This window comes from Ochotona curzoniae, unplaced genomic scaffold (genome assembly GCF_017591425.1).
Source record: "Ochotona curzoniae isolate NIBS_2020 unplaced genomic scaffold, NIBS_Ocur_1.0 scaffold_4505, whole genome shotgun sequence".
Classification (NCBI taxonomy): domain Eukaryota; kingdom Metazoa; phylum Chordata; class Mammalia; order Lagomorpha; family Ochotonidae; genus Ochotona; species Ochotona curzoniae.
The window spans coordinates 48,691,773-48,713,305 of NW_024467118.1; the positions used below are offsets into that span (position 1 = coordinate 48,691,773).

Genomic DNA, 21,533 nt, shown 5'->3' on the forward strand with positions numbered 1-21,533 from the left:
TGTGATTCGCTGTTTTCTCAAGTCATACTTCCAGACTCTATGTGCATTATCTTATCAAACTCTTAAAATGAACCCTCTCCAATTGAAGGAAGAAGCTTACTAGAGATTTTATAAACTTTATACATTTAAGGGACGTTGGCTTATAGAATTTTGTTTATCTGCTGAATATAATCTCATAGTTACTTTGGCTGACTATAGATTGACGATAATGTTATGAAATACAAAGAAACACTGCATTTGTTATTTTATACTTATGGACATATAACCCACTTTGATTTAATCCTCTTAAAGAGGAGAAAATGGTTTTTTCCACTTTGGTGGCTATTATTACAACAGCTAAATAAGTTAATGTATAGCTAAACAATCTACAATTTAGATAAAACTTGTATTTGTATTAAGAAATGTGTGAGAATTGAGGTCTAATAATACCTCAGCATTAAATGGTATTATGCCTGAAGTGATTATTGCATTATCAGAACACTGACAAAAATTATGAAAAATCATTCATTATTCAACCAATGTTATAATACATATACGGAGTCTTAGATGTAAGAGGTATGTATGAAGGAATATGAAAGAAATGTGTTTCCTTCATCTGTAATGCATAGACCACTACCCCAACTTTATTGAAAAGTCTGGAGAGAACAGTATAAGAACCACTCACTCCTCAAATGGATCTGACCAGGCCAAAGCCAGGAGCCTAAATCTCCATCCTGGTCTCCCACAAAGAAGCAGGGGCCTAGGCACTTGAACCATCACCTTCTGTCTTTTAAGGCACTTTAACTGAAAGCTGGATTGAAACCAGAGCAGCCAGGATTGGAATCCATGCTCCAATATGATATGCCGATACCACAAGTAATAGCTAAACCTGCTGCATGTACTGTCAACCACTCCAAGGATTTTTTTTTTCGTTTTTTCTTAAACAACAATAATTTATTTACTTACCCTTCTAGAACTTTGGCAGAACTTGTTGACAACAGCTCATCTTTGCTCTGTGTAACATCAGCCAGGATAATCCAGTTTGGCCATCAATATGGCTTATTCCTTTGGCAAGCAGTAATCAGTTGTAGCTGGTACCTGGAACTTGGCTTCTCCATGTAGGCTTTGTATAGGTTCTGTTAGGTCTCTTACGGCACAGCAACTGAGCTCCAAAAGGAAACATCCCAAGATTTGGTGTTCCAAGAGGGTACATCCTAATAAGTAAGTAACTGTCAAGCTTTGGTGATCAAGGTTGGTAGTTAAAACTTTCTTCAAGCTTGCTAACATCCCCCTGGCCAAAGCCAGTCATGTGGCCAACCCCAGGGTCAAAGTGGATGAAGCCCATTGAAAAGGTCGCATACTGCGTGTGCTCTGGTTCATTGGAGGCCAAAACACCTGTCTACCGTATGACTAGTTCTACCTTGGAGGATATCACATAGATGAAAACTTTTGAATCCTAGTTATGTCTCACTTATATATTGTCTGAATTGGAGGCGCTTGGACGTGCTTGAAAAAGACAGAGAAGGAGTCTAATAATTTCCTCATGGGAGTTAGTCCAGGACCACTTCCACACCAGAAGGCAGATAACCGAATGAATGAAATGGTCTCCCAGGGTACACAGCACTGAAGTTTTACACATCTTGCACCAGGGGATGACAGTGAGTGTCAGCACTTGCACTAGGAGATAAAACCATGGTTTTAGCAGGGTGTTCCTTCTGGCAGTGTCGGTATCTGCATGCTGGGACAGGCAGCAGCTACAGTGGGCATTCATTATGGGGAAGGGGATTTTATTGTGCCTACCCTGACATATATCCCAATGGGTAGTAGACAACCCAGGATAACTGCTTTATTTTCAGGTGATACAGCAGAAAATCAGAACCCAGTGACATTAGTGTAGTGAAGGCTGTGAGAAAGCACTTTGCCCCATGATACAAACATTTTGTGCTTTCAATTTTGCAATCAATTCTAGTGACATGTTCTACAACCTGAGCTGTTTAATTACTTGCTTGTATAAAGAAGCATTATAGTAACTCTTAGTGAATTCATAGAGAAATCGCTCCTTTTGAATTTGTTTTCCTCATTTCTCAAACAAGGAAGTTGGACTAGATACTCCATATGGTTTCTAGCTATTGTTTTGTTTGGCTCTATGAGGATAACAATGCTGCCAGAATATTATTTTTATTGTTGTTATTATATTCCATGAGGCAGTTTTGTATCAGTATTCTCCCCTCTACCTCCCTCTCCATTCTTTGCCCTCCCCACCATTTTCCTCTATATTATAATAGTAACTACACTATTGCTATAATATTTTATTTCTTACAAGCACATTTCCTTCACTGCTTGGGACCAGCAGTCTCGCTGGGGACTGCACAGTATGTCATTCTGAAGCGCCTCTGGGATCACCTATTTGTTCCCTAACAGCTGAAAGCAGACAGTGAGGTAGCACTAGTTCAGCTTTGCCTGGCACCAGCTCCTTCTCTGCTCTGAAACTGATTTTCTGTCTTGATCAAGAAGTAAACTCTTGCCTTGCTTATCTTGCTCAGCTGCAAACAAGATAAAGCAGAAGAGAAGGGAAAGTACTTTAGTCAGAGGAGGAACTCAGTGCTCCTGTGTTCCTTTGACTATGCATTACTTCAAGCTTCCAGCAGGTTACTGCTGTGGTAATAAAAGAACTCATTTAAGGTGAAGTGTTCCTTGACCTGGAGATTCAGCTCCACCCACACCAAGGGCTGAGTTCCCAAACTTTCAACCTTGTCCCTGAATCTTTGATTCTTTCAATAAAAACCGGGGACCACCGTACCTGAAGGAAAAGCCATTTTTAGGAAGTGATTCAAAACACCTCATGGAAATGGTTTCCCCCACCCCACTGTCTTTTTGGCAAGCTCCCACTTTAAAAGCGCGCGCACGTGTGTGTGTGTGTGTGTGTGTGTGTGTGTGTGTGTGTAACTTTAGTTTCACTTTCAAGATTGCAGTAAACTTGCCACACACATCTACCCAATGAAAACCTCTGCATTTGGACTCACAAGAAAAGGAACAGCCAGCATTCGTCGGCACCAGTGAAGGTATACATTTTAAATACTTATTGGGGCAGATTTCATCTTGTTTAGTTGAGTTCTGTGAACTTAAGTCTCAGCAGGATTTGTTCTTGGAATGATCTCATGCATGCCATCTAGTCTGACTTACTCAACAAGGGAAATGGAGAAAAAGAAAAGTGATCTAGACATAGGAAAATGTGTTGTAACTCAGTGAACAATGTCTAATTAACATGATAAGATATTTGATGCAGTAAAAAATATTTTACACTGTAAAATTCTGTATTTAAAACCTCATGATTGTAAAGAGATACATCCCCTTTTTTCAGTTTTGAGAGCGGGGGAGGAATCAGTGAACGTTTTAGGATAATGTGGTTGAAAAAACAGGAGAGTGAAGACGTTCCTGGGAGGAAGCAAATGACCTTTTACCTAAGGGAGCAAAACAGGAAGAGGTGGCAGGATCAGAATCAGCACAGGTGATTGCTGGGTGTCAGCCTTCAGTGGTATTTCACTTTCAGCCATTCAACTCCCGGCTTCATGAGGCGATTGCAATGGCATGTATCTTGTATATGCTGGCATTGCACAAGTACCTGTGTATTAACTTTGCAAACATATTGCAAGGTTTACAGCCATACTGTACTACTCTGTACCATGATCCAGCCTCCATGCCTAACCATGATGCCAGACAGTCTCCCATGTGGAGAAAAAATTTAATTATAAACACCCCCTGCTTTCCCAAACCCCAAGCTTCATTTCTTTCTTTCCTCCTTCCTTCCTTGTTTTTTCTCTCATCTTTTGTTTTCTCATTCTCTCTCTTTCTTCTTTGTTCCTCTTAGGTATCATTTCACATAATTTCTTCACTTTCATTTCATTCTTTATCTGTACTTTTGTTTTATTTAAAACATAACCTAGAATTACTTTTCTTACAGAATAATGTGGTTATGAACTTAATGAGTTCTTGCATACTTTAAAATAAATTTTCCATTCAGGAGTGGAGAACTTTTTTGTTTTTTCTTCCAAGGGTCATTTGAATGTTTATAACATCATTTACACACGAAATTATCAATTTAAAAATTAGCCTGCTTTATAATTACTACATCTTGAGTGAATCCCATCCATGCTTGCTTCGGCAGGACAAGACCAAAAGTTTAATAGGCTAGAAATTCCCTACCCCTTATTTAATTGTTCAGCTGGATGTGAGGTTTTAGATTAAAAAATTTTTTTTCCTAAATTTTTAAAAATATGTACTTAGTTGAAAGGCATAGAGCAAGAATGGGAGCAAGAGTGAGAGGAAGAGGGACTCCCCCATCAGCTGCTTCACTTTCCAAACGGCTGCACAGGCAGGGTTTGGACCAGACTGAAGCCAGAAGCCAGGACACCATCCAGGTCTCCCGTACAGGTATCAGAGGTCCAAGCACTTAGACCATCTTCTGCTCTCTTCCCAGGTGCCTTAGCAAAAATCTGGGACTCGAATTTCCTCATTTACGGAGAGCTGGTGTCTGTGCCGTGGGCTGTGCAGTTTCTCATGGTCTATAAACATTAAACAAAATGTTCTCAACTAGAGATCAGTGAAATAAGCCAGTCCTCAAAGGACAAATATCATATGTTCTCTCTGACATAAGACAATATAAGACAACCTTTATGGAAAATACCAAATAATTGGAGAAGTATATATATAAATGATCATAGATGAATTGTGTAACAGAGACTACCACACCGAGAACTGTAGATACATCTCATTATGTATCTCTACTCCTGAATAAAAGGACTCCCAGTGAAACTATTAAATATGTCTTGACAATATGGTGTTAGATTTTATACCTTTGCCTATGCTTAAAATGCCATGATACACTGGATCATGGAAAATAATAATAATAATAGTAATAATAGTAATAGTAATAAATAAATCAAATGTTGTGTTCAGCTTTAAAAATATGGTTTCAGTATTATAAAATCTGTTCAGGGAAATGCTGGTTTAGGAAATCAATTTTCCTTCTCTAAGAATCAGTTTAGAATTTTAATTAAAACCACTATTTTCAAATACTATTAGAATTCTAAACACTCATATTAGTCCTATTTCCCTAAAATTAATCATCTAAGATAATTTGATTCTGTAATACTGTAATTCTGGAGTTATTTTTGTGTCAACATTTTTAGCTTTTATGAGGAATCGTTTAAATATCCTTACCACCGATTCATCACTAGAAAATTTTGAGGATTGCTTGGATTTTGAAAAAATATCTGAATGTGAGACTATGCTAATTATACAGAGAGTATCACACTGGAAATACAGTCCACTATGAAAATAAAGTATGAATATATAGAAACAGATAAGAATGGTTTCTCTTGAGCTAATCAATTGCAAAAACTATTTACTTAGTAATTTCAGATCCAACCGCTTATAAATTATGGGATTATTGTACTGAAGAAGAGTGGTAACATCAATAAGTGTCCCTTTATGCCAGGCACTGTAAAGCTATACCTGACAGGCTTCCTTTGATCCAAGTAACAGCCCATGGAGGAGCTCATCCAAGACATGGATCATCCTGCCCATGCCTGGAAAGCAGAGGCAACAGGCCTGGATGCAGGCAATGGGCCGTGGAATCTCAGGCTGTCTTCACTGTGGAGGTGCTAAGTCACACTGATTATGTGGGACTATTCACCCACCTAATCACAAAATTATTCTCGACTAATCACCTCATAGAATCATGGCAACATGCTAATATTTCACATCTTGACAATATCCTGCACTGTCATATCTGATAGTTTAGAAACTTTAAGAATGAGTAAAGTGTGTGGGAAACACTAGGGTATGTATTTCTGATGTCCCAAGACAGGGCATCAAGAGATTTTGTCTGAAGTTGGCTGATTCAACAATCATTTTAGTACAACTTTCTAAGATATAAATATAACAATATGTTAAATAAGATGAAAAACAGCTAAAAGAGAAGCAGGGAGGAGAGTGAGAGACTAGTGCAATTCAGTTTTTTATCTTTGTACTGGGAAGAAAATACATAAAATTAATAAATAGAGAAATAGAAAAGGAAGCATATTATTTAATTTTACAGAGTTGATCATGAGATTCAAAAATAGAAACTATCAAAAGAGGATATGGAACATCATTGCCCCTAGGTAGAGGTTGAGAAACGAGGTTTATTTTTTTTTCTCCCATTTACTTTTCTGAGCTATTTGAATTATTTCAATTTGATGTATTGTTTGTACATAACACACATGTTTAGCATAGAAGTTTTTAGTAAAAAGTCATTCATAGTCATATTTCAGCTGTATATTTGACAAGGAACTTACCTACATAGAGGAAAACTTGCACTTCTAATATTGTCCATTACTTTTTAATTTTTTTTTTGTAAGGCAGAATTATGAAACGGAATATGCCTTATCATATATGCTGCTTTTGGGGACTGTTGTTCTTTTGGATTCTGGGTACATCCTCCAGCAACAAATGCACAGTGAGACAGGAAGTGGCCGACTGCAGTCATCTCAAGTTGACTCAAGTACCTGGCGACCTCCCCAGGAACATAACTGTGTTGAATCTCACCCACAACCAGATCAAAAGATTGCCACCTGCCAACTTTACAAGATACAGCCTACTTACTATCTTAGATGGAGGATTTAACACCATCTCAAAATTGGAGCCAGAATTGTGCCAAAACCTTCCGTTTTTGAAAGTGTTGAATCTCCAACACAACGAGCTCTCTCAGCTCACTGATAAAACCCTCTTCTCCTGTACAAACTTGACTGAACTCCATCTACAGTCCAACTCAATTCAGAAAATTCTAAATGATCCCTTTAAAAACCAGAAGGTAAGAGGAATACATTAGTTTTTATACAAGAAATGAAAAATATATAATCTAATGTTAAGTTTTCTAGTCACTCATTCCTAGACTTAATATTTAAATGTAAAGAGTAAGAAATGCAATCTCTTCCACTTGCAGGTAGAAGATATAACTTAGAAACATTATCATTAACACTGAAAACATCTTCAAATGCAAATTAGAGTCTCAAGCCAATTTTAAAGTTAACTCTTCTTAGAAGCCTACTTTTCCTGCTTTTGATCATTAGGAATAGAAGCTGAAAGAGCTAGAAAATGATTAGATAGGTGTCAGAATATTCCATAAAAAAAAAATCTTTCAATGCAGCTGATTTAGTATGTGAAATAATGAAATAATTACTGACAGTGATAAAACAAATTTTGGCTCTTCCTTAAAGAAACATCTTCAAAGTATCACTTTTCCATTTTTTTTTTTTACCTTTTTTTCTTTTCAACATTTTGCTCAGATTTTAAATCTGTGAAAAATACATATTACTGTCTCTAGATATAAGTCAATTACTAAGTGCTTCACTTACACCAAAGTCACTTTCAAATCACTATATTTCTTACTTTATGGCCTGGCTAAAATGTGAACATCATGTATTCTCAGATGTACAAATCTGATACGTTGAGAAACACGAAAATAACTTGCTGAATAGTCATTTTAAATCCTCTCGGTACCTTCTTAGATTCTGATATAGATGTAATGCCCTTTGTTACTAAACCTCCAAAGAAGGTTAAAGCAATAATGGCCAAAATATTTTTCTTTAACCAGAGAAAGTTAAAGCAATTATTCACAAAATATCTTCAAATATCCATGAAATAATAAAATTTTAGGAACCATGGATGAAAATGTTCTACTCATGACTTTCAAGAAAATATTGTTTCTTCTGTTTTCTATCACTTTTTTCAAGGCTTGATAAGTCAAGCGCTTGTTCAACATAAGTGTAAATTGCAAAGTTTCCTTACGTCAGAAATAAGTAAGCTTAAATCTTTCTATTTTGGTAAGACAAATTTGGGGACTCTTGAAGTTGTAACTAAATCAGCAGTTTTTATTTACAACAAAGCTTATGCACTGCTCCTGATTTCAGTTTCTATTATTTTCAAATGAATTGTATTTGATGATAAAATATATATATATATGTATATATACATATATAATATGCACACACATATCTATGTGTATTTATTTTTTCCTTTTCAGAATTTAATCAAATTAGATCTGTCTCATAATGGCTTAAAATCTACAAGATTGGGAACTCAGCTCCAACTGGAAAATCTCCAAGAGCTTATACTGTCAAACAATAAGATTAAGGCACTAACAAGTGAAGAACTTGCTTTCCTTGGTAATTCTTCTTTAAAAAAATTAGACTTGTCATCAAATCAAATTAAAGAGGTAAGAAGCAAAGTAAACTCATTTTGTATTCCAGCTTTATTGTGGATTGTCCCAAAATACATCTCATAAATAAGAATCTAAGATTCCTGTAGAAGAAAGCAAGCTTTGGAGAATAAGCCTGGCTGTTACAGCCATCTGGGGAGTAAGCCAACAGATACATGGAAGATCTCTCTCTCTCTGCCTTCAAAATTAATAAAATACAAATTAAACAGAGAGAGAGCGAGAGAGAGAGCAAGCTTTTGTGTGTCTCTGAAAAATCCTTCACATTGACTGCCTGGGGGTATTGATACCACCTACCAAAAAAAAAAAAAAAGAGTTTTGGAGGATGACCCTGAAACACAGCTTTTTAATGGTTGTATTATTTTTCTGACATAAAAATGGACCAGGTAAAACATTTCCCTGAGATAATGATCAAGCATTTTGTGCATGCTACTTATTTTTTTAACCGAATTTGCCCAATTAGAGCATTTATTGCACTAATCTTATAAAATTCAAAAATGTAATGAGGGACAATGAAAATGATGGCTAATACAAATAATTTAAAAGTCATTGAAACCAGTCCCTGCCACCATTTGGATATATATATATTTATATATATTTATATATTTATATGTATATATATATATATTTCTTCAAGCAATTAAAAGGGAAAAACAACAAAAACTAAAATCCATGCTGTATTTAACTCTGTCAAGCACTGTGATGGATTCTTTCATGTTTTAGGTATACAGCATCTCAGTCAGTGTGTTGTTATCATTTAATACAAGAATAAAGTGAGAGGAGAAATAAATACATTACTGGTGTCACTGGTGGCCACTGGGCTGCTGGCAGCATTAGACTAGAGCCCTTGCTCTTATAGATGCTACTCGGCCTTACAGAGGAAATGGTGTCTCTCATTTTAAAAAATGAACATTGATATCCTGTGAACATCTTCCTTGTCACTGAGAATCACTCAAACACTTAATTTTAGTGTCTGCAATATAATGCAGCATGCAGGATTGTCATAATTAGTGATTCCCTGTTTTACATGTTAGAACTCATTTTGTTGCAGTAAAGCACACTCCCCAACACCTTTGTTTTCCTGTAGCTCTGCCATCTCCCAAGCAACACATCAGACATCAGCTTTGCTTCCCTGGTCGGTTTAACTCCGGATTCCTCGTTCCCTGCATTCTGTCTTTTGTCTCATGACCAAGTCCTATATCCACCGAGGCTTCTTATAGGTTAAGGGAGTAGGGACAGAGTGGAAGAGAGTTGGAGATGTTGATAAAATAAAATCGGGAAAACCTGGATAGGAAGATAGAAAGGCCAATAGGAACTCAACCCACAAAGGGAAACTGTGTCCCTGTGAGTTAAAAGCCAGTATTCATGTCTTCCATCAAATTCAAGAAGTCGCCAAGATGGAACCAGGATCTGCCCCAATGGCTACTTTGCAAATAGTAGCTATGAATTACATTTATAATCAGTGCGATAATATAACAGTAGCAGGAGACTTAATCTAGACGAGAAGGTAAGGGAAGGTCCCCAAAAAAGTGACCTCTCTGCTGATGTGAGAATTCTGAGCAGGAGTGGTCAGGAAAGGCTGGGACAGCCACAGGAGGTGTATGTCGCAGGTACAGAAACAGGAAAGAAATGACCTACCACGGACTGTGGTTGAGTAAAGACCCCACTGGGGATTCCTGAATCCCGTAATGGGATGCTTTCATCTGAGTCATAGGTCTGCAATCCATTCCATGGGCACTCTGGGAGGAATAGCTGACTGCTCAAGAACTGAACTTGCATCTCTATCACTGATTCAGCCTGATCACTGTGGGTATTTGAGGAGTGAACCAGATTTCTGTCTCTTCAAGCCTTTTTGATTAAAAATAATAAATAAATAAATAAATAAATAAATAAATAAATAAATATTTAAGCTTCCCAAAGGTCATACAGAGTCTATTACATTTTGTTACTAACTTTTTTTTTTCCTTTAGTTTTCTCCGAGGTGTTTTCACGCAATTGGACAATTGTTTGGTCTCAGTCTGAACAATGCCCAGCTGGGCCCTAATCTCACGGAAAAGCTTTGTTTGGAGTTATCACGCACGAGCATTCAGAATCTGTCTCTGAGCAACACCCAGCTGACTAGAATCAACAACATGACCTTCCTGGGACTGAAACCCACCAACCTCACCATGCTGGACCTTTCCCACAATAATCTCAATATGATCGATAATGACTCGTTTGCCTGGCTCCCGCATCTAAAATATCTCTTTCTGGAATACAATAACATAGCACATTTGTCTTCTCACTCCCTTAATGGACTTTCCAATGTGACATACCTTAACTTAAAGCGATCTTTTTCTAAACAAACTACGTCCCTTGCCTCATTGCCTAAGATCGATGATTTTGCCTTTCAGTCGCTAAAATGCTTAGAACATCTGAACCTGGAAGATAATGATATCCCAATCATAAGAAGCAACATGTTCACAGGACTGGTAAACCTGAGGTATCTAAGTCTATCCAACTCCTTCACAAATTTGCGAACTTTAACGAATGAAACATTTTTGTCACTTGCTCATTCTCCCTTACTCATCCTCAACCTAACCAAAAATAAAATCTCAAAAATAGGAAATGGTTCTTTCTCTTGCTTGGGCCACCTAAAAGTGCTTGACCTTGGTCTTAATGAAATTGAGCAAGAACTCACAGGCCAGGAATGGAGAGGACTTGCAAGCATTTTTGAAATCTACCTTTCCTACAACAAAGGCCTGCAATTCACCAGCAACTCCTTTGCCCTAGTTCCAAGCCTTCAAAGGCTGATGCTGCGAAGGGTAGCTCTTAAAAATGTGGATATTTCCCCTTCGCCCTTCTATCCTCTTCATAACTTGACCATTTTGGATTTAAGCAACAACAACCTAGCCAACATAAATGATGATATGTTGGAGGGTCTTGAAAACCTAGAAATTCTGGATTTGCAGCACAACAACTTGGCAAGACTCTGGAAGCAAGCTAACCCTGGTGGTCCTGTCCTTTTCCTCAAGGGTCTTTCCCACCTTCATATCCTCAACTTAGAGTCTAATGGCCTTGATGAGATCCCACCTGGGGCTTTCAAGGGCTTATCTCAATTACAGAACATCAACTTAGCCTTGAATAACTTAAATATACTTCCACCATCTGTCTTTGATGATCAGGTATCCCTGAGCTCATTGAACCTTCAAAAGAATCTCATAACATCCGTTGACAAGAATGTTTTTGGGTTGATTTTCAAGAACCTGAGTAATTTGGATATGCGCTTTAATCCATTTGACTGTACTTGTGAAAGTATTGCTTGGTTTGCTAATTGGATTAATAAGACACGCACCAACATCTCTGAGCTATCAAGTCATTATCTTTGCAATACTCCACCTCAGTATCATGGCTTCCCAGTGATGCTTTTTGATACATCATCCTGCAAAGACAGTGCACCCTTTGAACTCCTTTTCATGGTCAATACCAGTTTCCTTTTGTTTTTTATCTTAGTTGTACTGCTTGTCCATTTTGAGGGCTGGAGGATATCTTTTTATTGGAATGTTTCAGTACATCGAATCCTTGGTTTCAAAGAAATAGATGGACAGCCAGAGCAGTTTGAATATACGGCATATGTGATTCACGCCTTCAAAGATAGAGATTGGGTGTGGGAACACTTTTCCCCAATGGAGGAAAAAGATCAATCTCTCAAATTTTGTCTGGAAGAAAGAGACTTTCAGGCAGGTGTTCTTGGACTTGAAGCAATTGTCAATAGTATCAAAAGAAGCAGAAAAATTATTTTTGTTATAACACGGCATCTTCTGACAGATCCATTATGCAAAAGGTAAGTTAGCAATGTGAAATTTTAAGAATTTATGTGCTTTTCAATTGGACTTTCAATATTACCAGCATCATTAGTCTTAACTGGAAAAAAAGTACTTTTAAATTATACTGAGTAAAACCTGATTCTTAGTGAGGGATTAAATTTTGGATTGTTGAACTTTTAACTGTAAAAAGGAAAGTACATTGATTAATAACTTCATTTAACTTTTTCTTTAAACTTAGATTCAAGGTATACCATGCAGTCCAGCAAGCTATTGAGCAAAACCTGGATTCCATTATACTGATTTTTCTAGAGGATATTCCAGATTATAAACTGAACCACGCACTCTGTTTGCGAAGAGGAATGTTTAAGTCTCGCTGCATCTTCTATTGGCCAGTTCAAAAAGAACGGATAAATGCTTTTTACCATAAATTGCAAGTAGCACTTGGATCTAGAAATTCAGTACATTAAACGAGGAAAGAAAGAACTTTCTCAATCGAAAAAGTTCCATGTAAAACTCAAGTTTTACTTGAAAACAATATAATCTGCATATTTATATTTACCGATGTTGATATTCTACCACAGTTATATCTCATATACGGACATGTGTCTCCATCGACACATTTCAGGAGACTTGTTGGCAATTGAATTGAGCTTCACTAAATATTTTAGTGTATAAGAACATCTTCCAGCTAGTAAATACACAGTTGGTCACTGAAGCCTGTAATAAAAGTTTTAACATATTCTTTATTGAAAGAAAAGTTAATTATGCATATGTTCATGATGATTATTTTTGGATGCACTAAAACCAAATGCAAGAGATCTGTTTTAATGGGTATGATGCTACTTAAATTGTACAAGAATGAAATACAAGGGTAACTAAAAAAGTTAATGGAAAATGAAGAAAAATGATTATATTCTTTACACATCATTCAAAGATCTCCTGGTTGCATTTATATTTTAAAAGGCTAATTACATGATTTTTCCCATTGAAAAGGATTGTATTTTAATGGTGCTTGTCCAGTGGTAATTCTGCTAAATGCTTACATATCTTTTTTAAATGCTTACATATATTTTTAATATGCACTCAAGGGCAGAAAAAAATTGCAATTTACTTTGGTTTGTGAGTGAAACAAATATTCAACTAAACATTTATATTATCCTGGGATTTAAACAGTTTCTACAGGAGACTAGAATGTACCTCCCCTGATCACTGACTCACGAGATGGAATTGGTCAAATTGTTTGATCCCTCTGGGATTTTTTGACTCTTTACCTTGAAAATGCTGATGATAAACATACTTTAAGTATTTCTATGTGGTTAGTTACAGGAGGCCAGCTCCATCTGACTCAAGAGCGTGCAAAGAATGCATGGCTCAGTGAGATGATAAGAAGAAGAGATAAGACGTGGACCACTATGGCTTGATGCTCATAATGGACAACTCAGAAAAGTTGCCTTCTTTATTTATATACAAATCATGACAAGCTTTTGCACAACATCCAATTGTGTCATTTTTACTTCATGGTTAAGAGAATACAAAAACAATCCTTAAAAAGTATTATTTTACTTCAAAGAAAACATTTTCAACAAACTATTACTCATTCAAACCTGCAGTCACCTGGCTGCAGCCAGGAACTCCACAGTTGGCAGTGCATGCAGTTACATAGTGACAAGTGGTTTACTTATATTCAAAATCAATTTTTACTAAACACAAACTAACTAATATTGCTTAAAATATTAAGAGTACAGGATTAAAAGATATAAATGAAAGGATTTTATAAAAGCATATAGCATAGATTCTTTGCTAAATCTTATAATCAAATCATGTATTAGTTACCATCACCTTCCCCTAGTGCTGATTCAATTGTTTTTGTTCTTATTGTTGATTTAATTGCTTTTTGTTCTTTGTTAAAGGGCAGTGAAAGGGATCATGGCAACTCAGCCATCCTACAAACAGAGGGTCTTTACAAGAAATTTCCTTTTATCATTAGAAGCTGTTTTGTTTCCCTAAATATGAGTGCCAAAATAAGATAGAAGTTTTTATAAACTGTTTTCTTTCCCTAAATATAAGTGACAGTATAAAGTTGACATTTTAGCCATTTTTGGAGGGGAGTTCACATTTGTCTCCTTTTAGAAGATGCCCTATATACTTTTGCTTCCTGTGGTGAGAAACCAAAATGTGTCATATCATGTGTTGTAACAGTTTGAGGCGCATGGTAAACAAACTTTTTGTACCTCCTTGATTGCCATCTGTTCCAAGATATTATCAAGCCGTTTCTTAAGGAAAACATTACTTATATTAGGGCAAACTTCAGGGCAAAGGTGGACACAAAACAGGATGTTTGGAGACATTGTGGGCTCAATTGTACTATCGTATACCTTTAGCTGTGTGTCACAGCCTTACGTCATACCATAACATGATCAATTTGAGGTGTTATACCAGTTACAGGAATCATTTAACATTAGCAAAAAAACAAACAAACAAACAAACAAACAAAAAACACCCTCAGGAGAATACTATGAAACATTAGAGAGGTGATTGAGTGTCCATACAATGGGGTGAGGCAGCAATGAGGTGACCAGAGACATTCTGCCGGGCCCTGCCACGCAGCCAGAAACTCCTTGTAGCCCTGCTAACCGAGGAGCGGTGCTCATCACACACCCATGCCATCCAACCCAACTACATGACTCCCCAGAATTAGTGACTGTGGTAATGGTGTAATATATTCACATTCAATTTTTTATTGTGTCATAAAACAGTATGCTATATAAAGTTAGCTTTTATTTAGAAAGAGTATTATTTTGTTTACAGAGACTAACTACTGGAAATAAACACAAATAACTTTCTGAATGTAGAATTAATTTCTATACTAAAAGTATTCATTCAAAAATAAAATGTTAAGTCCATTGCTGAAATCAAATTGGTCAACAAATTTATTTTACTGTACTTCTACTTCACACAAAGCTTATATTTAGACTGGTACCTTTCTAATTGCATCTTCTTTCCTTTTACAAGCGTTTGAAGTTGTTGTTGCGGCTCTCCACTGGACTAGAGATTTGAGCAAGTTCTCAGTGGCAATGGCTTTCACTTTCTCATTTTCAGCTTCTTTTGCAAGTTGATCAGTAAGTTCATTTAGACCACCAGCTATTTTCTGAAGCTGAACAATCTTGTTTGCAGTGTACCCTCCATCCTTCTTTGAGATTCGTTGGCTGATGGGTAACCTCTGGGTCCAATATTTGCAGCTTACTTGGCATACCAAAACGCAGCTCTACTAGCTGCCCACTAGCAAGGGCAGTGCAATATGGCTCAGGCTCACCTTGGCAGGCAGCTTCTCTCTCCCATTGAACACCTGGGCCACTTGCCTGGGCTGCTTCCTTGGCTGTAATACCTTTTTACCTCAATCTCACACTTGGTTAAGTAATGTAGGTGTTCCAAGACATCGTTGAGAAAGGTAGCATTATTGCCCCTGGCTGAAGGTGCAGAGAGTCCCCTGTGTTAATAAAGTGGCAGAGATAGAACAGAATTTTGGAGAGGCTGACTCCAGTCAACCACACTGCCACAATGCCTTCATGCGGTGCTTAGTAAATATTTCTTCAATAAACAAATGTCTTTCATTGCTCAGAAATTTTAAATTTGTGGGGCCAGCATTGCAGTGCACCCGGTAGAGCTCATTGGCATCCAAAATTGGAGCAACTGTTAGAATCCCAGTTATTTGCTTCAGGTTCAGCTTGCTATTGTATCTGAGAAGATAGCAAAGGATGCCCCATCTGGCTTTGGCCTGGCCCAGATCTCTGGATGCTGCAACCATCTGAGGAATAAACCATTAGCAAAAGGATCTCTTTCTCTCTTTCTGTCACTCTGCCCTCAAATAAATAAATTTTTTTAAAGTGATACATATTTTGTAATCAAATGTGACAGTATATTTCTTTACAGTTTTGGGCCTGGTGCCATGCTAAATGACTTCTTAAACAGACAAAAAAAAATTTTAAGATTTATTTATGTGTATTAGAAAGTCAGATTTACGGAGAGAAGGAGAGACAAAGAGAAAGATCTTCCATTTGTTGGTTCACTCCCCAAGTGATCACAACAGTCAGGACTGAGTCAACCGGAAGTGAGGAGCCAGGAGCTTCTTCCAGGTCACTCACAGGGGTGCAGGGTCCCAAGGCTTTAGTCTGTCCTCTTCTGCTTTCCCAGGCCACAAGCAGGGAACTGGAAAGAAAGTGGAGCAGTCAGGATATGAGCTGGCAGCACTATGGGATCCCAGCAAATGCAAGGCAAGGACTTTAGCCACTAGGTTACCATGCTGGGCTCAAGTATTTTTTTTTTAATTATTTTGTATTGTAAAGACAGATTTATAGAAAGAAGGAGACATAAAGACCTTCCCTCTGCTGGTCCACTCCTGAAATGGCTATAACAGACGGATCTGACCAGATCTGAAACCTGGAACCAGGAACTTCTGGTTATTCCACAAGGGCACAGCATCCCTAGGCTCTTTGCTTTTCCAAGGCCACAAGCAGGGAGCTGGATGGGAAGCAGAGCAGCCAGGACATGAACTGGTTCCTATATAGGATGTTGGCATTTGCAGGAGGAGGACAAGCCAACTAAGCCACAACACCAGATCCAAACAGATTAAATGTTAGGTTCAGATTCCAAAACATAGCAGTTCTTCAAAACAATCAATTACTTATTTTCTCAGTGATGTAGCCATATATTGCTATGTACATCACAAAATGATTAATCAAGTTGTGAATTAGCCAATATAATTATTTCATATAAGACACTATTTTTTGATGCAACTCAGTAGCTTTTTATTGCAAGTAAAAGACAATACATTACAGAAACTATGGTAGGTCTGGAAAAGGTGCTATTTACAATACATTATGAAATACTTTGCCTTAGGCAATGTGATTACTCATGAAGAATGCAAGATTCAGGTATAGATGTTTCCAGAACAATGGCACTAAATCCTTGTGGTTTGGCTAATGGTCCTTGTCTCCACACTGCTTCTTTAGGTTAATGTAAACTTCATGATGAACACTATTTTGATATTCTTTTTTTTTTAAAAGACTTCTTTGTTTATATTGAAAAGTAAAGCAATGTGTAGAAAGGCAGAGACTCCGAGAGAAAATGCTTCCACCCACTGGCTCGTTGCCCAAATGACTAACAACCAGAGGTAATCAGCAAGCCCAACCCAGGAGCATGTAACTCCATCTGGGTCTTTCACCTGGGTGCAGGGATGCAAGCATTTGGTCCTTCTTGGAGTGCTTTCTCAGGTATATTAGCACGGAGCTGGATAAGAAGCAACATAATCAAGACTGCACCCCAACACCATTGCTAGCTCTTCTTTGACATTCCCAACAGTCTATCTAGAATAAATTCTGATACAACGATTCACAGTATTTACTTTCCCTCAATTATCCTATCAGTGTCATTATGATATAATACCTGAGGCTCATCCTATGAGAACAGCATGCTGCTTGTAATTAACGGAGAAGCCTGGTAGCATGTAACATCTGTCTGAAAGACTGTTGACAGACAAGCAATAGTACAAAAGAGCTAGCATCTTGCAAAGAATTGCTGATCATGTTTGTAATTATAGATCATTTTCAAAGGCACTCCAAACAAAAGGATCAGTCATTCCATCATTTTCTCTCTTTCCTGAGATCAGCTGGATGAATGCCATGCCCACCACCATTATTTACAGTGATACTTCTCTCACCCTCCCCTCCCTGTTACGTCTGTCACTCTCCTTACATATTTGAAGTCATCATTTTCTTAGCTTTTTAAGAATAAGTAGATCCACTGATTACTTTCATAGGGACATCATGCCTACAATAATGTATTCATTTCCTGAGACTACCACTACAAAGTGCCAAAATCTGTATGACTTAACACAACAGAAACTTATTTATTTACTGTTCTGCAAGCCAGACGTCCTAAATTAGGTGTCTGTGGGGTCTACGTTTCCTCTGCTTCTGCTTAGCCTCTGCTAGTGGTCATCAATCTATAGTGTTTCTTAGTTTGCAGTTGTCATCACTCCAATCTCTTCTTCTGGTTCCATGGCATTCTCCCCAGGTATCTGTCCAAAGCCAATTCTTGATGCCACACTAGTCCATCCAATCAAATGAAGAGCTGCAGAGAGAAAATAACACACACATACAGAGAATCTTCCATTCACTAATTCACTTCCCAAATAGCCACAATGGTTGGGACTGGGCCAGACCAAAGCCAAGAGTTCTTCCAGTTTCCCTGGTATGTGAAGGTGCCATCTTCTACTGTTCTCTGAGGCGTATTAGCAGGAAGCTGGATCAGAAGTGGAGCTTGAATTCGAACTGGTGACCATAAGGGATACCAGAGTCTCAAGCAATGGTTTAACCAGCTACAATATAACATCAGTCCCAAGACCTTATTTTAACTTGATTACATCTGCAAAGTGCCTATTTCCAATTAAGTGACAATCATATGAACTTGTAGTTGGGGCTTCAACATAACATTATGAAAGACGCAAGTCAAATTGTATCCTATAGGATTCATGCTATCAGATGCCCAAATCTTTTCAAGGCTGGAATCTGTGCAAGTCTGCAGCTTTCCCATAGCTTTAAAAAAAAAAATGTTTATTTTATTTTTGTTGGGAAGGCAGATCCACAAAGAGAAGAAGAAACAGAGAGAAAGGACCTCCGTGCACTGGTCCACCCCTCCCACCAAATGGTCGCAATAACTGGATCTGACCCAATTCAAAGCCAGGAACCAGGAACCAACCTCCTTTGGGTCCCCCATGCAGGTGCAGGGTCCAAAAGCTTTGGGCCGTCCTCAACTGCCCACCTAGGCCACAAGCAGGGAGTTGGGTGGGAAGTGGAGCAGCCGGGACACTAACTGGCACCGATATGGGATCCCTGTAATCCCTGCAGATGTAAGGCAGGGATTTAGCCACTAGGTCATTGCATTGGACCCTTTTCCATAGCTTTATTGACAGTATGTATGCATAGAGAGAGATGCAATAGCCTAGTAGTGGCTAAAGTGCTCACCTTGCACGTGCCAGGATCCCATATGGACACCAGTTCTATTCCTGACAGCCTCACTTCCCACCAGCTCCCTGCTTGTGGCCAGGGAAAGCAGTCGAGGATGGCCCAAAGCCTTGGGACCCTGCACCCGCCTGGGAGACCTGGAAGAGGCTCCTGGCTCCAGGCTTCAGATCGGCTCAGCTCTGGCAGTTGCTGCTGCTTGTGGGAGTGAATCAGTGGACAGAAGATCTTCCTCTCTGACTCTTCTCTCTGTATATTTGACTTTCCAATAAAAATAAATAAGTCCTTAAAAGAAATAGAGAGATCATGACAGGACATGGCTGTCACAATCAGACGACTAGCGAGCTGTCTGAAAGAAAATACGTACTTTGGCATTCCCATGAAAGTGTCATGGCTCAGAATAAAATGACTTAAGTCTATAATCATGCAAGTCCATTTATTGGTTTAAAACCTCCTTTCCCTGTCTAAAAGCAGAAAACATTTTTAATGTATCCCGGCTAACCAAACCTCTTTACCCTTCAGTTTTTTAGTTTGTGGTTTCTGTCCAGTCTGATCATAGTTGGAGTTCTCAAACATTTTGGTTGCACAATCCCTGAATTCAGGCCACCAGGTGCTTACATTCAGCGTCCTCCCGCGATTTTACCAGCTTAGCTCTCTGATTCTAATCCCACTTCTGAGCTCTTGAGTTAGACACCTCTCTGAGTCCCCAAGTCTCTCTTAGTGTGTGGCTTTGAACCTGGCTCCAAGATCTGGAGGAGGAGTGAGTCCCGCCATTTCAAACTTACTGTTCTGTAGACACTTTTTGTTTCACTTAATTTTATTTTGACTCAAATCCGCTAGATCTAAGAGTTGACCATGCCCTCCTGAGCTTGTCACAGACACAGAAATGGAAGGCTGTTCCTTTAAGACACTCCAGAGGGGAGGCAGTGTATTTATCCTAGATGCAACCCTGAGCTACTGTCTGGGGCCCAATTAGCAGTGAGCTAAGCCGGAGTTTTGTTTAGCTTAGCAACCGTGTCCTTGCCTGCCGGCCCTGGGAGATCCCACGCTGTCCTAGGGTAGTCTCGGGCTAGCTGGGGCAGCAGTCAACATCTTTGGTCCTACAGTGGCTCTGGGCTCCAGGACCCTCAGCCCTCAAGGCCTCTCTGAGGCTAAGGGTTTCCCTGTGACCCACTGCAGCCTTTCCGGAGAGCCACTGGACAAAGCTCAGCCCTGAGCTGTGCAGTGCTGAGTGCCCGGGCACGGAGAGCGCCCCGGGGGGCTCCTTGGCCCCAGTGCCCGGATCCCAGGATTCTCGGCCACGGTGTCCGAGTCCCTGTGCATGGAGCCGAGCAGCCTAGCTCGGCGTGGTCTGGAGATTCGGGCAGTGGCGAAGTCGGCCTTTCCAAGATCCAGGCATGAAGATGGCTGTGTTGGACCTTGGGTCTTTCTTGGCCAAAATCTTCAAGACCTCCACAGCGCCCCAGGCTGTGACCTCGCCGGTCACCTCCTCCAGGCCGTCTGTGGGAGCTGCAGCCACAGGATCCATGGGCTCTGGCTCCCGGACCCCCTCTCTTGGCCAGATCCTGACGCCCACCTTCCTCCCTAACCCAGCTCCAGACTCCCCAGTGGCGTGGCGGAGGGCTGCGCTCGCCTCCTCTTACCCCAGGGTCTCTGCAACAAGCCGTGCAGTGGAGCCCGTCCGGTCCCCCCTGTCGTTGCCGGGTAGCCCGAGGGCAGCCACAGTCCCAACCCTGCCCCTCACTCCCTCTGGGGGCGTCGCAGGCTCCACAACCCAACTGGCGACCCCCTCGCAGCTGGCCCCAGGCTCGGGCCGGGTCTGGATGGCGCTGCCTGCGGTCGCGGGCGCAGCGAGCAGCAGCGGGACGCTCTCTAGCCCGGGAAACCCTCTGCCGGATCCCGGAGATCGCGACTCCAACGTCCCCGGACCTGGACCCAAAACCCTGTTCTTCACCCTGCCGGACATTGGAGAGGAGTGGTCCTCGGACAGCGACTCGGAGGACCCCGGAGACCAGTGAGTAAGTGGGGAGGTGCAAGCCGGCGCGGCCACCTCTCCGCTCCCACAGGTGCCCTCCCAGTCTTCCCCCAGAGATTTAACACCCTCCTTGCGCTCCTCTAGTCCTTTTGTTTTGGGGCTTGCAGGGCGTTTCAAAGGCGCGCTCTATACGCTCCTGTTTGGCTTCCTTCACAACGATCTTTGGCCATTTACAGTAGGGCAGGGCAAGATGGACAGAATTTTATCTCTCCTTACCCGCAGCTCGGGTTCTCCTAGACTCCTAGACTGGCTAGGTTGGTTTTTCTTAAGGGTTTGGACAGGAGCCAGGGCCAGGCCCTTTCTTGGGAGCAGCAGAGAGCAGGTGCGCCGCCCGGTGACTTTCCCCACTCCCTCTCCACCAAACAGGCTGGCAGCAGCCAGATGCTCTGCTTCCCTCCCTGCTTTGGAAGGATCAGTCCCGAGTGGCATGGGCTGAC

General features: G+C 39.9%; 1 protein-coding gene across 3 annotated transcripts; it reads left to right on the top strand.

The window, feature by feature from the left end:
- The first annotated feature begins 2,287 nt into the window (after positions 1–2,287).
- TLR3 (toll like receptor 3) lies at positions 2,288–15,093 on the top strand. Of its 3 annotated transcripts, none has more exons than XM_040966148.1 (5): positions 2,288–3,041; positions 6,385–6,832; positions 8,045–8,236; positions 10,207–12,059; positions 15,055–15,093. In XM_040966148.1, the coding sequence occupies exons 2-5, from the start codon at positions 6,389–6,391 to the stop codon at positions 15,059–15,061; spliced, it is 2,496 nt and encodes an 831-aa protein (XP_040822082.1). In that variant the 5' UTR covers positions 2,288–3,041; positions 6,385–6,388; the 3' UTR covers positions 15,062–15,093. The 3 variants fall into 3 exon arrangements, with proteins under 3 accessions (XP_040822082.1, XP_040822081.1, XP_040822080.1); XM_040966147.1 differs by lacking the exon at positions 15,055–15,093 and adding an exon at positions 12,281–13,468 and having other exon boundaries at positions 6,381–6,832; XM_040966146.1 differs by lacking the exon at positions 15,055–15,093 and adding an exon at positions 12,281–13,468.
- The last annotated feature ends 6,440 nt before the right edge of the window (positions 15,094–21,533 follow it).

Bases quoted from the DNA above. Each gene is read 5' to 3' on its own strand.
- TLR3 (XM_040966147.1), top strand. From the start codon at position 6,389: ATGAAACGGAATATGCCTTATCATATATGCTGCTTTTGGGGACTGTTG. The intron at 8,237-10,206 runs GTAAGAAGCAAA...TTTTTCCTTTAG, and splicing joins CATCAAATCAAATTAAAGAG to TTTTCTCCGAGGTGTTTTCA. The intron at 12,060-12,280 runs GTAAGTTAGCAA...CTTTAAACTTAG, and splicing joins ACAGATCCATTATGCAAAAG to ATTCAAGGTATACCATGCAG.